The sequence below is a fragment of the Branchiostoma floridae genome, chromosome 7 (assembly GCF_000003815.2).
Source record: "Branchiostoma floridae strain S238N-H82 chromosome 7, Bfl_VNyyK, whole genome shotgun sequence".
In the NCBI taxonomy this organism is placed as follows: domain Eukaryota; kingdom Metazoa; phylum Chordata; class Leptocardii; order Amphioxiformes; family Branchiostomatidae; genus Branchiostoma; species Branchiostoma floridae.
In genome coordinates, this window is record NC_049985.1 from 20,570,801 (window position 1) to 20,584,516 (window position 13,716).

A 13,716-nucleotide genomic window follows, 5' to 3' on the forward strand; every position below is an offset into this window, starting at 1 on the left:
TGTAATACTGTAGTACAGCATTGTCCTGGTGTGAAAATTTGCTGTAAACTTAGGGAATCGCAAAGATGATGAAAATATTGCATGGCGCTTGTAATAGAACAAACGTGTTTTTTATCAGGCAAGTAAAATTATGACAGTAATTGAATAAGATGATAGTTTACTGAACTGAACTGATAGTTTACGCAGTCTGTTTCCTATTTCAGGTGCCGTAAACATTCTGGACGCTTCCAGTCAAAGCGTGGACAGAGGGAGGTCGGAGGCACAACTGACAAACAAGACCACAGACTTCCAAAAGGTGACACTGAAATCTATTTCCCGTATGGCAGATATAGTCTGCCCGGATTTGATCGCAAATGACGAATACACGTCATGTAACGAAGCAAGTACAACATATTTCAAAAGACTCGATGCTACAGACAGATTTGCACATTTATTTAGATGTCAGAACTCCCATAATGCGAAAATAGGCAAATATATCAAGGACTGCTTTGCTATTAGAAAGAATACTGAAGCTAATGATTAGCCTACTTCATTTTGATACTATATGAATGAATTATGCATATTAGCCCTTATTGTTATGTTAACTATGATGTTAAGCTTTATCCTATACCTCTATTTTGTACTTTATGTAATATTTGTTGCCATACTTTGTACCATGCACAATTGTCGTGCAATAAAGTTCTTCTATATTGATGATTGATGTAATCAATGTCATCAATGTAGTGAAGGTGAGATACTAGTAGTTGTTATACATTTTATAGAAGCCACAAACCATCACTCAATTTGGGCGGGGGATGATATGAAATTTAAAAAAGATGTGAAGATTTTATTTACTAGATTAACATGATCAAGAGTTATTCAATGCTGCTGTGATTTTATATCTTTTATTATTTACATACAAACAGAACAAGCAGGCAACCACCACCGCACTCGACACAATAGACGAGTTGTCCTTCACAACGGTTTCGAGGAAGAACCGAGACGAGAAGCCGACTCTGTTCCAGGCTAAGGAGTTCCTGATGTCCCTGGCGAGGTCCAGCTGTGACGGACTCGGGGCGCGGGTCATACAGACCCAGGAAGACACGAGAGCGTACTTTGAAATCCCAGAGAACTTTACGTCGAAGCTTTGTCAAAACGGCAGTGTCGTATCCCAGGTGTGTATATTTAGATACTCATATAATGAAGTACAAGGAATTTAGAATATCGTGAATCAATAACTCATGATAAGGACCTTCCCAAAGTAGTATTAATGTCCCATTTCCTTCAATATCTGTCCAAGCCACGCGTGAACTCAACTTTGTTATACAAATTCGAGATGGAGCTTTACAACCAAACATAATCATCCTTGTAGATTAAGGTTCAGACCTGTATCAAAAAATTACTATAGAGAACAAATAGATGTAGGGAATACATCATACATTTCTGGCAATCGATGGGACTCATTTGTTGCTTAGATGTACGTTGTGTGTTTTATTTTTCAGACTTACTTTGCACCACGAAACCCTTTTGAGTACGGAAATAATGCCGAAGATGCCAGAACCCCAGTTCTGGGACTTTCTGTCCTCGGCGAAAGGCAGAAAGTCCTTGTTACCAACCTTCAGGAAGACGAACGTATCGAGTATATCAGCCCCATAACTCTGGAGAATCCAATAGTTGTGAACGGCACGGCGACGTCATCTAACACTCGACAAATATCGGTAAGATAGATAAGTTGTCTTTTACACAAGTAGTGAAGTCTCACCTGCTTCTATCTTAAAAGTAATACAATTTGACTTAAAGTATGTATGAATTATTAATATGGCAAACCATGGCAACTCTCATGCGAGACAGAGGGTTGTTAAGCATTTCATTTTATTCCATTTTACCAGGTAACATCACTCAGACTACATTCTGCTTTTCAGGAGCCCCTGGACACATACAGATATATATAACATACATTAATTGGCAACTACACACATAACGTAGGGAAAAGCTAGCAATGACCTACTAACAGTACTATTGTATCATTCGGTTCTGAAAAGCTGTTAGTGTTGTCTGTTTTCTCTGTTCGGCAGATAGCCTATTCTTGTTGTTGTGTGTTTATGGATCATTATGCATAATTTCTCAATCCTTTTTGTAAAACAACCCCTTTTTCTTCTTTGGTCCACCAGTTACACAGTTTCAACACGACAGTACCAGGTGTTGCTTTCTACATCCGCGTCGTCCCCGACGTCACCAGTGATGACGCTAACGTCACGTTAAGGGCTTACCTGAAGCGTGGTGCGGTGGTCTCACCTGTTGACTACAGCCATCATGCTGCTCTAACAGATAAAGGTGTCACCACACATCCGTACACGTGGTTCCTGAACCAGCAAGCTTTAAACACCGCGAGTGAACGAGAAGAGTGGGCAATAGGTAAGTGTAATATTGTTGACATGTATTTTATACAATATCCTATCGCAAACCTTAAAGCATTATTTACGTGCCATTTTGTCAGCTACGTATGAAGTTAAAATTTATCAGATGTAAATCAGGCAAATTAGGGTCTTATTTACATGATCTATGAGATAGCTTTCTTTGCATATACGCTCACTTGAGTATATTGTTATTTAGCTAGAGGATATAATCAACTGATGATATGATTTACGCAAAGGAGGGCCTCATTTGTATAATCAATGAGACATATTTACAATTTACAACTCCTTACTTATAAGCAATGCCCAACAGACATTCATCACGTAAAACAATCTTCATACATATAACCAGACGAATGGATAGACCACGACTAGTAAAGCAAACCAATACCATTATTCATTCATACAATACATTCTTTTTATTGCCACACTTATTACTGTCAAAGCTCTTATCTTTTTACCTTTAAAATTTTTTTGTGTCCACTGGCCATGGTATCCTACCTTTGACTAAATGTAACTCGTCCTGCACTTTTAACATGTATGTGGACTCCTTGGAAATCAGATTTGAAAAGTGAAATAGACAAATAGACAGTTGATCTAACGAGTCCTGCACGTTTAAATGTAGGTCTCCAGCGGGTTCCAACCACCGAAGAGAACGGACATACGTCAGACTCCAGCGTTCGCTACACCATGAGCATCACAGCCTCCAAATGTCTCTTCTTCGACGAAACGACAAGTCTTTGGACCGACAGGGGATGTGAGGTGGGCTGTATTTGTATTTTCTATTTTCTATTCCTATCTGCTAATTTAACTTTATCATCAATTCATTCTGTTAGACGAAAATTCCTCGCAACATCTGTTGTGTAAATTTTGAAACTTTTGAAACTTAGTAAATATTTACATGTACATCATTGTATCTAGAAGCCGTACATTTTAACATAATATCTATATCTCCAGCTAGTTTTTGTATTTCGCATTATAGCTATTATATTCATTCATCCATACAATTAAAACTTTCTATAATTTTTTCAAGGTTGGTTCCCAGACGACCGATGAGCAGCTGCACTGTATCTGTGACCACCTGACAGCCTTTGCTGGCTTTGTTGCGCCCAACCCGCTGGACTTGGGCAGTTCCTTCACCTTTGACCTGGACAGAAGTCTGATAGCCCTGGTGACCGTGTGCGTCGTGATGGCCTTGTACATCGTGGCTGTCTTCATCGTGAGAGGCTTAGATGATGAACGAAGGGTTTGAATATCTCCGTTGTCTTTTAAGAAAGACATTTTGCGTAACAATCATTGTAATAAAATATATAGTGTTTGCTTCCGATATTCTGGATATTTGAAAATCGAACTGTCGATAATGCAGATAATACTGTAGCATTTCCGCTAAGAGTCTAACAGAAAATGGACACCAGGACAGGACGAAAATTGCATGTCAACCCGAAATGCAAGTCTGTGTAACGCAAACTCTGCTGTCCAGGTCTGTAACTTGCCCCTCCCCGTCTAGGGGTCCGCTCGGATGCTGGGCGGGCCGCTATAAGCGAGATTTAATCAGTCTACCGAATCACTACTTGTGATAAAGGAATTTTCCTGTGATGTCTATCATTGTGTTAATATATCTGTTGTAATGTTACAGCGAAGAAAGGTTGTACACAGACGTCAGCGGGAGAGAGAACACAGGGTCCAACAACAGCGACAATCAAAAACGGGAAAAAGTTTTCTATCAGAACACCTGTGGATATCTGTGGTGAAACTTCCCTCCAACCACTTCACCCGTGTGCAGAGGATCTCCTGTTGTCTGTCCCTCCTCATGTCCTTCATGTTAGTCAACATCATGTTCTACCGGGGAGACAGGAACTTCGTACCCAGGGTTACCGGAGGGAGGGTCCAACTGGAGCAACTGTTCAGCTGGGACACGGTAAGTTCTGTTTAGATTTGTTTCCAAAGAATTTTAGTCTAAATGACTTCGGGATGTTATCTCCATCTGCTTGATCTGTTATTTTGAACGGACCTTCTAAAAGTATTAAGCTTATTTTGTTTCCATAGCCTAGAAAGGAGAACCAAAAAATATCTGAGTACAGTTGTCTCATTCCCAAATGCCAGACGGTTCTATCGTCTACACAGGCCATTTACTTGGTGGCATAGTACAGAATGTGAACACTAGCTATAGGGTACAAGAGGGGTAAGATAGATTGGCCTAAAACCTCAATAAAATCATTTTAAAAGAAGATATAAACATGACAAAAAGGCATCTGGGTATTGGACCACTTTTGTGCCAATTCGCAAGTCACTTGGCCCAGAAATAAAAGAGATTAATCGATTTAAATATTTTACAGGAAAAGAAGTAGAAGAAGAAGAAACACCAGGAAAAGAAATATATTCAACCCATACCTGTGGTATGGTTGAAATATAACAAATAGTATATAACATATCAATAATGATCCATAATAATTCCCAATGTACCTTTATTTTTCTAATTTTTCAGTTCATCATCGGCCTGGAGAGTTCCCTGATCGCCTTACCAATCAACGTCATCGTCGTGGTGCTTTTCCGTTACGCGGGGCCACGTCACGACACGTCATCGCCACCAAACGGCTCCCACCCGAAGGGCAAGAACAACAACGTCACTCCGCGGAAGGATCGAGTCTTGGATCTACCCCGTTACATGCCCGCACCCGGAGGTAACGGCACGGAGTACACCGCAGATCCTTCCGCGCACATCGAGAAGCTTACAAAACAAGGAGGTAAGCTTCACACTTGACATTTATGATTTACCACTCTGACTCTTTGTAGCAGAAAGAAACGCATCGCATACTCAATGAATAAACTTGTTTTGGTGAACTGAACGTTTTATGCAAGTTTCCATCACAGATGTATTTTCTGCTCAGATCTTATGTACAACCAATGGTTTTCAATGGGTTGGCAAGTAGCTGATTCTTTATAGTCTGTTTCGTCTCAATAGATTTTCATATTGCATTTGAGTTCAATTAAACTTTTTTTTAAAGACTACGTTCTGTATTTTCCTGGTAGGGCCACTATGAATTCAGTTCATTACAAATGACAGTTATAAACATACCAGGCCGGCACTGCAGACTTTTCGTCTTCTGCTTTTCAGCTCTGAAGAAATCCGATGGCAGATACGGCATGGAGAAACACGGCTTGAAGGTTGCCGTGAGTGAGAAACCGTACCGCCCATTGCCCTGGTGGAGCGTTATCGTAGGTGAGGTGGACAACCGGCAATTTTGAATTAACTGAGATGTTGGTTTCGATCTGTGCGTTTGTTTCTTTGTGTTTTGCATATCTATTTCAAAATTACAAAGTGAGTGAATGTGAGAAAGAACTAGTTTAACTGGAGACTTATAGGTTACGAAAGCTAATTTGGCGTGAGGTTTCTGTTGCAGTCGAAAGGTTCATTAGTTCATGTATGAATACAATTAGAAAAATATTTTTTCTTTTAGTGACAGTTTGAAGTCATAAACATGTACCTCAATTTTAAGTGTCTTCACAATACATCCTCTTCACGGAGTTTCTACGCAAGTCTTGGACCTATAGTCTCATACTCTCGCAAGACTATGTCACTCCGTGAACAAGATGTACTGTGAAGACTCATGTAGTTACATCATCATCATCATAGCGTTCCGTGCCAGTACTGCAGCCAGGCCACGGCTCATATGTAGTTACATGTAACATATCTAACATATTTTCCCTACAGCCTGGTTCCTGGTTTCTGCCATAGTTATAGTATCCGGTGCCTTTACTGTCCTGTACGGTAATGATTACGGCAGGTCCAAGTCTCAAGCATGGCTCTTGGCCTTCGTCATCTCCTTCCTGACTGACTTCATCCTCCTCCAACCAGTTAAGTTGATTCTGGTCATCATCTTCTTCAAGCTAGTTACCAAGGTAAGGATGATACTCAATGAAATAATCTTTACTATCTATAACGTGTAATTTCCAGGCCTTTGATGAGTTACGATTCTGTCATTAGGAACAGCTAAGTCGTAAGGAAATTTACATAATTACTATCTATCAAAAAAGGACAAAGACGCACTTCTTTATCTTTATTATTCAATAATACGTAGCAAGTTGGATATGATTCATTCTTTATGATCATATTTGAACAAAATAGACGCTGGCATTGAAAGTACCACCAGAGAAAACGGCGGTTCTAGTGCTAGACATGATGTGCGTATGTGATATAAGCTGTGGATAGTATCATTGTATTGAATTTGGATACGGTGCACTACCGTCATCTATCGGTAGGTGGATCCCTAGCTCCACCGAGTCAGACTAAAACTGGGAATATTTTTCTCACTAACGCCCAGCTTTCTTTAGTTTGACAAGTTATCATGAGGCTTTACATTTATGCGTTATCCTGTTCATTGCCATTTCAGAAAACTAAACCGTCACCAGAAACCGATTCCAACATACAGCTTCGAATGGATGATTTGATCGAAACAGAATGGGTAAGGTTTATAAAATCTGCTTTGGTGGATTCTCTTATTACCGAAAATAGTTTCATCAGGTTGCATTGGTAGATCATATGAGTTTTCTTTAACAACATTTTTTCCCACCTGCTGACGTTTCGATGTCTGTCAGACATCTTCCTCTTATGTTTTCGTATTTTCTTTTAGCTATGTGACTGACTGGCTATTTGTTGTGTTATATACGTACTGCATTGTAGTAGAATAACTATGGCTTAAACTTAAAACAAAACGTAACGCAACACAATGCAGAAAGAAAAGCGCTGCAATTAACATTTATCGTTAGTCTCCAAATAAAAAATTTTGGAGGAGGATATTTCCAGTGGCGTGCCTTGTTTGGCAGACCCTAGCCCAATATTGATCATTTACGTATATATAATAATACAGTAATTCCTGTTGCAATATTGATCATTTACGTATATATAATAATACAGTAATTCCTGTTGCAAATGATTTTCTTAAGTTTTTGTTAATTTTATCTAGAATAGATAAGTTTTTTTTCACAGCTGTTGCTTTATTCTACCGATACCTTATTCTTCGAAGTTTTTATTCAGCTTGCTTGAATCAATTATGTTTTGTTAATCATTTTATTCACCTTCTGCAAAGAAAACATAGTAAGTTATGGCTTCCAACATTTTAATTTGACCTCTGATCTCCCACCTTCACCCTAAGTCACCTCAGCTGTTTTTGTTACTTTTCTGTTTACTTATTGTACAAGATTTGTTCCTTATATTTTGTTTTTATTGTGTATGAATTGTAGGACACCTGGAAGAATAGAGATACTTGATTTAGTATCACTAATGTTAATCCAAATAAAACAAACAAAAACAAGCAAGCAAACAAACAAACGTTTTGGTGACCATCTGTCACCATCTTCAGTACAGTTCTGACCTGTTCACAATGTACTGCAGTATAGGTATCGCTGCTTACAGATGGAGTAAACCAGTCAGAATAATCCCGAAGAAGGTGACAGAATGTCACCGAAACGTCAGCGGAAATAAAGCAAATGCTGTGTAAAAAAGTCTTAATTTTCCTTTGTTTGTCTTGTTGACAGGAACGAAGGAGAAGATACCTGCTTCGGATGGACCATGACCGCCGTTTGAGACGACCAGCAGCCGGACCGAGGTACGTCGTCACTGCCAACAGATCATTTGGCGACGGCAAGTTGGGAAGCCGCCAGGAACAACACTTAACCGGTATCATCCGGTACCAGAACCGGTATCATCCACCTCCGCGTCACACGGGCATTAACACGTCTAACCCAATGTATGTCAACGTGAAGGATTCTAAACAGCACAACATGCGCCAATACCAGTCTCTCGTGCCACGACGTAAATAAATTGGTAGGGCACAACTACCCTCTTTGGCAATTTGATAAGACTGGTAGGTTTTGTTACGAGCATAGATAATGATGATTGATGTTGGGTCTTCTTCAATTGTCAATTTTTTCCCAATCATTTTTATATATTTCAAACAATCACCACCAACCTATCAGTCTTCGGAGACTTGAATCCTCTTTTTGTTTTTAATATTTGTAGATTTTCTATGCTGTTTTATGTATTATCAAGCTCGCAATACGTACTCATGTAGGACTAGTGTTGATGACGGCATGACAATACGTTAAGACTTGAGTATGTCTTCACCATGTCTTGTCAATACATTTTCAATATTAAAAGTTAGGCTGGGTCTTGTTAGTGTCTGTGTCAGGCTTTTATGGCGGGTACTTCATTTTGTAAGTTTTTCTTTTTGTTTGGCTAGCAGGCGTTCTCGAGATTTAAGCTATTTAGTTGTGCATAGTTTGTAGTTTATCCAGTTACGTCTGGGTACATGCTATCTAGTTGTGCATTTTAGCTGAATAATTCAAGAACGCTGAACCTTTCATGTATTTGCAATAAATAATTGTGTAAGTCATGTTCTGTTTCATCGTATCGTCTGGGATTTTTTTTCCAAATCTCAAGATTGATCTACAATCATTGGACCAATAAAATATTCAATCATCCCGGGTGCATACCGACATACGGCTAGTTGTATTACTACATACACACAGCTTCTCGCATATCATTAACATGAATATGTACATTGAACTATAAATTTACTTACGTTTCTACCGAGTGTAATTCTGCACAAACGAATTAATATAACGATATAAATTCCATACGAAAATAAACATTCACTCTTTATACCCCCTTTTCACTAGGACGGCGCTCTCATTACGGTCTTTCTGCGACCCCAAATTTGACAGAACGCTCAACGAATTGTATAGAAAAGAAACGATTTTTGACACGTTGTGTGTTTTGTTGTCCTCTCAGTCACACTTTTACATGCTGTATGATATACCCAGTATGAAATCAAAGGTTACACATATCAAATTTAGGTCGCGTGTGGAAAGGGTGACTTTTAAAGTCTTTTATAGAAGAAGTGAAGGAACAGGCAGTTATTCATGCAGAGAGACAGTTCTTTTTCCATATCAGTACTCAACACATGCGACATTCACCTCAACTCGTCCTTGGCAGTGTGCCCAACCGGAGTACAAAGCACCAGTAGATAGTTCCAAATCAGCAGCTCTTAACGTTCTATATTAGAGTCCAACTTCTTGTCAGGATTCCATAGCAGGGCGACCCGGCTCTTTCATCTTCACCCATAGTAAAATACCGTGGAAAATGAGAAAAATGCAAATATTTTGTTGCTAGAAGGGCCTAGCTGGCATTGATATACATCCTCTGCCTTTTTGACAACGGAACAACAAACTAGAGCGAATGGAAATCACCCAAAAAACTCATACCTGTGGACAGCTGCTTGGAGACGTGTCTGTCCTATCCTGCAGAATAGTCAGAATAAAGCTAAGATCTGGCTCACAAGTTGTTCCCCAGGTCAAAAGGATATGCATGGCTTCACGAGTTTCGTCATCATGTTAAAGTTCAATACTAACTTGTTTACAGTCGAAGTAAGAAGACACTGTCAGTCTCGGGTCATGTACGATGTGCAATTTTGATGTCAGTCAGAAAGACGAAAAAAAACGTGACTACTAAACCATATGGGACACGCGGACGGAAACTCAACCATCACAATGGTCCTGCTGTTCCAGACCGGCTGCTGTTCGTATCAGGCATGCAACGACAGGAAAATACAAAAAGTCACAAATACGTCCAAAAAAGAGAGAACTTCATAAATAGGAACAAATAGTTCATAAATACACTTTTTTTCTTTTAAGGTTGACTCAACATACGTGACATTTCCCTCAACTCTCCCATGGCAGTCTGCCCAACCGAAATACAAAGCTTGAAAGTTTCCGACAACATTTAGAAAGATACTTGACACCCTTATCTAGCACATTGTGTCCAGAATGATGAGTTTGTTTGCCGTCAGCTCTTTGTTTCCAAATCACTCAAATTAGCAGTCGACTGTTGCCACCATCTGTTCATCTTTGACGGGTATCTACAGTTTAATATGATTATGCACACTATAACTCGTTAGATGTGGTAAAAATGCAACGAACCAATTTTTGAGGGTAATAAATGTAAAAGAATTTACGTAATGCGCCATTATCAAAAGTCATAACAGAAAACAATAAGGGCGTATTAAAGATGGTAGTAGTCCCTGCAGAATACTCTGCTCGAATGGCTACTGAAGAAGAACAAAACAGAGCAAAGCCGGGTTAAATGTACTTAAAACTCTGCCTTCGGAACCGTATTTGACTCAGGGAGGCGATCAACTCGACGGAGTGGGCCCGGCTGTTGTTCATTGATGTGAGCAGAGGGACGTGACATTTACCTAAAGTTGGCCATGCCAGTGTGCATGCAGAAAGTACCAAAATACTGTAAGTTTAGACAACTGTTTTAAAGACACAGAGTGCTTTGTGTCCGGAATGTGGCGATTCTTATCTTTTCGCCAGTTGTCTGTCAACGATTGTTTGTCACCTTCGCAGTACCGTGGGAACCAGGCGCACCCCCAAACTGATGCTTATGCTGACATTTGGGCCTCCTACTTGTTTGTCGTGGATCTGCAGGGTAGTTTGTTCTGTGGATGTTTTTATTGTGTCCGGCGAATAGCTTAAGAATCAATGGATTGATTACAATGATATTTAGTATGTGGGTAGGTGTTTTGACCCCGACATTTTTAAGCACTTTATGGCCTTCTGGTGGTTGAACTTGGTACTGCAGCAGGACTTCCTATTTTTCTAAATCTTTGTTTTTAGACAATCTGTGGTGTTGGTGTATAGATTAAAAATCAGGAATGTCACTTTAAGAAAATTTAAGTTCAAACTTTGAAATTAAACTCAGCTGCAGTATCATAACCAGCCGCTATGAGCCCATTATCGAACGCATGGGTGAACCCACCTTTTATAAAAAGACAGACTAATTGCTGGAAATATAATGCGTTTCTCCAGCTACAAACTACTGATCACACTCGGTGTTACTTAAAGTAGATGCTAGACTGGCAGTGTAGACATTTTATTAATTTATATTCTTTGACATTTTGCGTGGCGGCCAGTTGTAACAGTTGAAGCGGAATAAAGATATTTGATTGCCACAAACCGTTTGATCACTCCTCTTTGAACCAACAGCTAAAATAGCTGTGTTTGTGAAAATCTAGAGATTACATATTTGTCGACAGCACTTTCTGGGTTTTTTTCAGTCGTGTTAACCCTATTCAGACCGGGGGGGGGGCTTTTGAGGCCTGCGCCAACTTTGATGTCCCATAATGCCAGAACGACTTACGCTAGAGCCACCAAATTTTGTGAGTTTTCCTAAAATATTGTTGGCAATACTTTTCTGAAGTTTGACAAATTTTCCATTTTTTCGTGTTGCCATGGCAACCGTTTGTTGACAGGCAGTTTTGCCAAAAATCACTATTTTTGGTTCTAACAATGTATTTTTCACATTTATTTGCTATATTACTGCTATTTTGTTACATAAGTGAAAGCTTGTATTATTTAGCATATGTTTCATAATTATATATGCATAAATTATGCTAATTTGATGGCGTCATCAGCCCGAAATCTAAGATGATGGACCGTATGGTCAGATCAAGAATAACTAGAGTTCCAGGAAACACATACCTTCGCCAATCAAGGGTTATTATGGAGAATACCTTTATCAATGACTTAAAGGTTTTATAGCTTCTCTAGTTATGTTCTCCGCACACACACACACTGAGCCCGCTGCAGTAGAGACGGAAGATACCGGGCGAACCATTTTCAAACTCAACCTTTGTTTCTGCGACCGCTTCTCAAGACCAAGTATCATGAAGATCCATCAATCAGATCTCCAGTTATACTGTTGACCTACATAAAGACTCACCTAACACTATGGCTTAAGCCTTAACCGAAAGTTTAATCTTCTTGGCGAAGGTAATGAAAAGGCCACAAACCACCAAGCTTCCACTTTTCCCTGCCACATAAGCATCACCAAAATAAGGGGGAAAACACCCCTTCACATCAAAATGGAGAAACCCCTTCCCATAGTGCACAAACAAACAACATGGCATTTGCAAAGAGAGAACTAATAAACAATGTGTTAGCAACAATAACATCTATGTTTTGCTGACACAAATATGTCATGAACTACACAAGTCGGGAGCACAGATGTAGTTAGATAATGAGCACTGACTGTCCAGAAAAGAGGTCGATTGAAGGATTTACACATTCTTCTAATTATCATGTAAATTAAGCCCCGATTTGCATACAATACATTTCAGGATTTTTATCATTACCTAAGGTATATACATACCAAAAATAATGCAAATCCACCAATCCCTGCTTGATTTACTCTCTTCCAAAGATAACAACAAAATTGCCCACTGCAGTTCAAAACAAGCCGCCAGGGGCCCAAAACTTACACGACTTACTCCCTACCCAAAGACGTATCCACTAGCCAAAAATCCTCAACCTGCCACTTCAGGATAACTTAAACGCCAACTTTGACGCTCCGCTGCAGTATCGCAACTTGTCGCCAGGACGCCCATAATCGAACTTGATCGTCGTTTTCCAAACCCCTAAATAATCACTAAATATAATGCAAAACGATCCACAGCGTCAAAAGTTATCTTGTACGCAAATACACACACACACACTCGCCCCGCTGCAGTCCCGACAGAAAGTGCCAGAAGTACCATTTTCGTACAAAACCTTGGTATACACAAATGCAACCCAAATACCAAATATCGTGACATTCCATCCACAGCTGCTCGAGTTATATGAGATTGACCTACATAGTGGGACACCCAAAAATTTTCTAACCAAAATATAACCTTCTTGGCGAAGGTAACAAGCTAATTATCCCTTAAAATTTGTAACTACCTGGTATTTTTTCATCAAAAAACATCTAAACGAATAAATTTAGTGTATTTCCATAGCCCTTTGTGATTATTTGTTGTAAAAAGTATTTTTAAAAATTCAAGGTGGTGGATATAATATGGCGGAGCCCAACTCGTATCTTAGATGTGCATGACGTCATTTTATGACGTCATTTTATGACGTCATTTTGACGTCATTGATGTTGCTATTGGCAACGCAAGTCGTAATAAACATTACTATTCTGTTATATGCACTTGTTATAAAATTTTGTGTAGCATAACTTAAAGTTTTCTGAGAATACCCTTTTTCATGGGTTCGGCCAATATAATCAAATTGATGACGTCATAATTACGTCATCTTACGTCAGCGTAACGTCAAACGTTAAATACGGCACGTCGTGTTAGAGTTATAGGACTTAGAAGTGGAGGGCCTCAAAAGCCCCCCCCCCCCTGGCGTGACAAGGATTGGGTATCCTTATATACAAGTCGAGGAACATTTGTTCGCAAAGTGGCCACTGGACATAGGATGGTATCTCATATTGCTGTAG

At 39.5% G+C, this 13,716-nt stretch overlaps 2 protein-coding genes across 2 annotated transcripts in view; both read left to right on the forward strand.

Moving 5' to 3' along the window:
- LOC118420156 (polycystic kidney disease protein 1-like 2) overlaps positions 1-8,844 on the forward strand; it is a 9,694-nt gene extending 850 nt beyond the window's left edge. Inside the window, exons 4-16 of the mRNA XM_035826866.1 lie at positions 119-122; positions 204-295; positions 906-1,154; positions 1,482-1,697; positions 2,151-2,394; positions 3,019-3,155; positions 3,427-3,639; positions 4,030-4,311; positions 4,879-5,137; positions 5,509-5,613; positions 6,106-6,293; positions 6,785-6,856; positions 7,929-8,844. Of these exons, the coding sequence (XP_035682759.1) occupies positions 119-122; positions 204-295; positions 906-1,154; positions 1,482-1,697; positions 2,151-2,394; positions 3,019-3,155; positions 3,427-3,639; positions 4,030-4,311; positions 4,879-5,137; positions 5,509-5,613; positions 6,106-6,293; positions 6,785-6,856; positions 7,929-8,213 (2,346 nt within the window). The 3' untranslated portion in view covers positions 8,214-8,844. The remainder of the gene's footprint in view (positions 1-118; positions 123-203; positions 296-905; positions 1,155-1,481; positions 1,698-2,150; positions 2,395-3,018; positions 3,156-3,426; positions 3,640-4,029; positions 4,312-4,878; positions 5,138-5,508; positions 5,614-6,105; positions 6,294-6,784; positions 6,857-7,928) is intronic.
- Positions 8,845-9,941: 1,097 nt separating this feature from the next.
- The window catches only part of LOC118420157 (cell wall protein DAN4-like), a 26,782-nt gene continuing 23,007 nt past the window's right edge, over positions 9,942-13,716 (forward strand). Inside the window, exon 1 of the mRNA XM_035826867.1 lies at positions 9,942-9,969. Within this exon, the coding sequence (XP_035682760.1) occupies positions 9,942-9,969 (28 nt within the window). The remainder of the gene's footprint in view (positions 9,970-13,716) is intronic.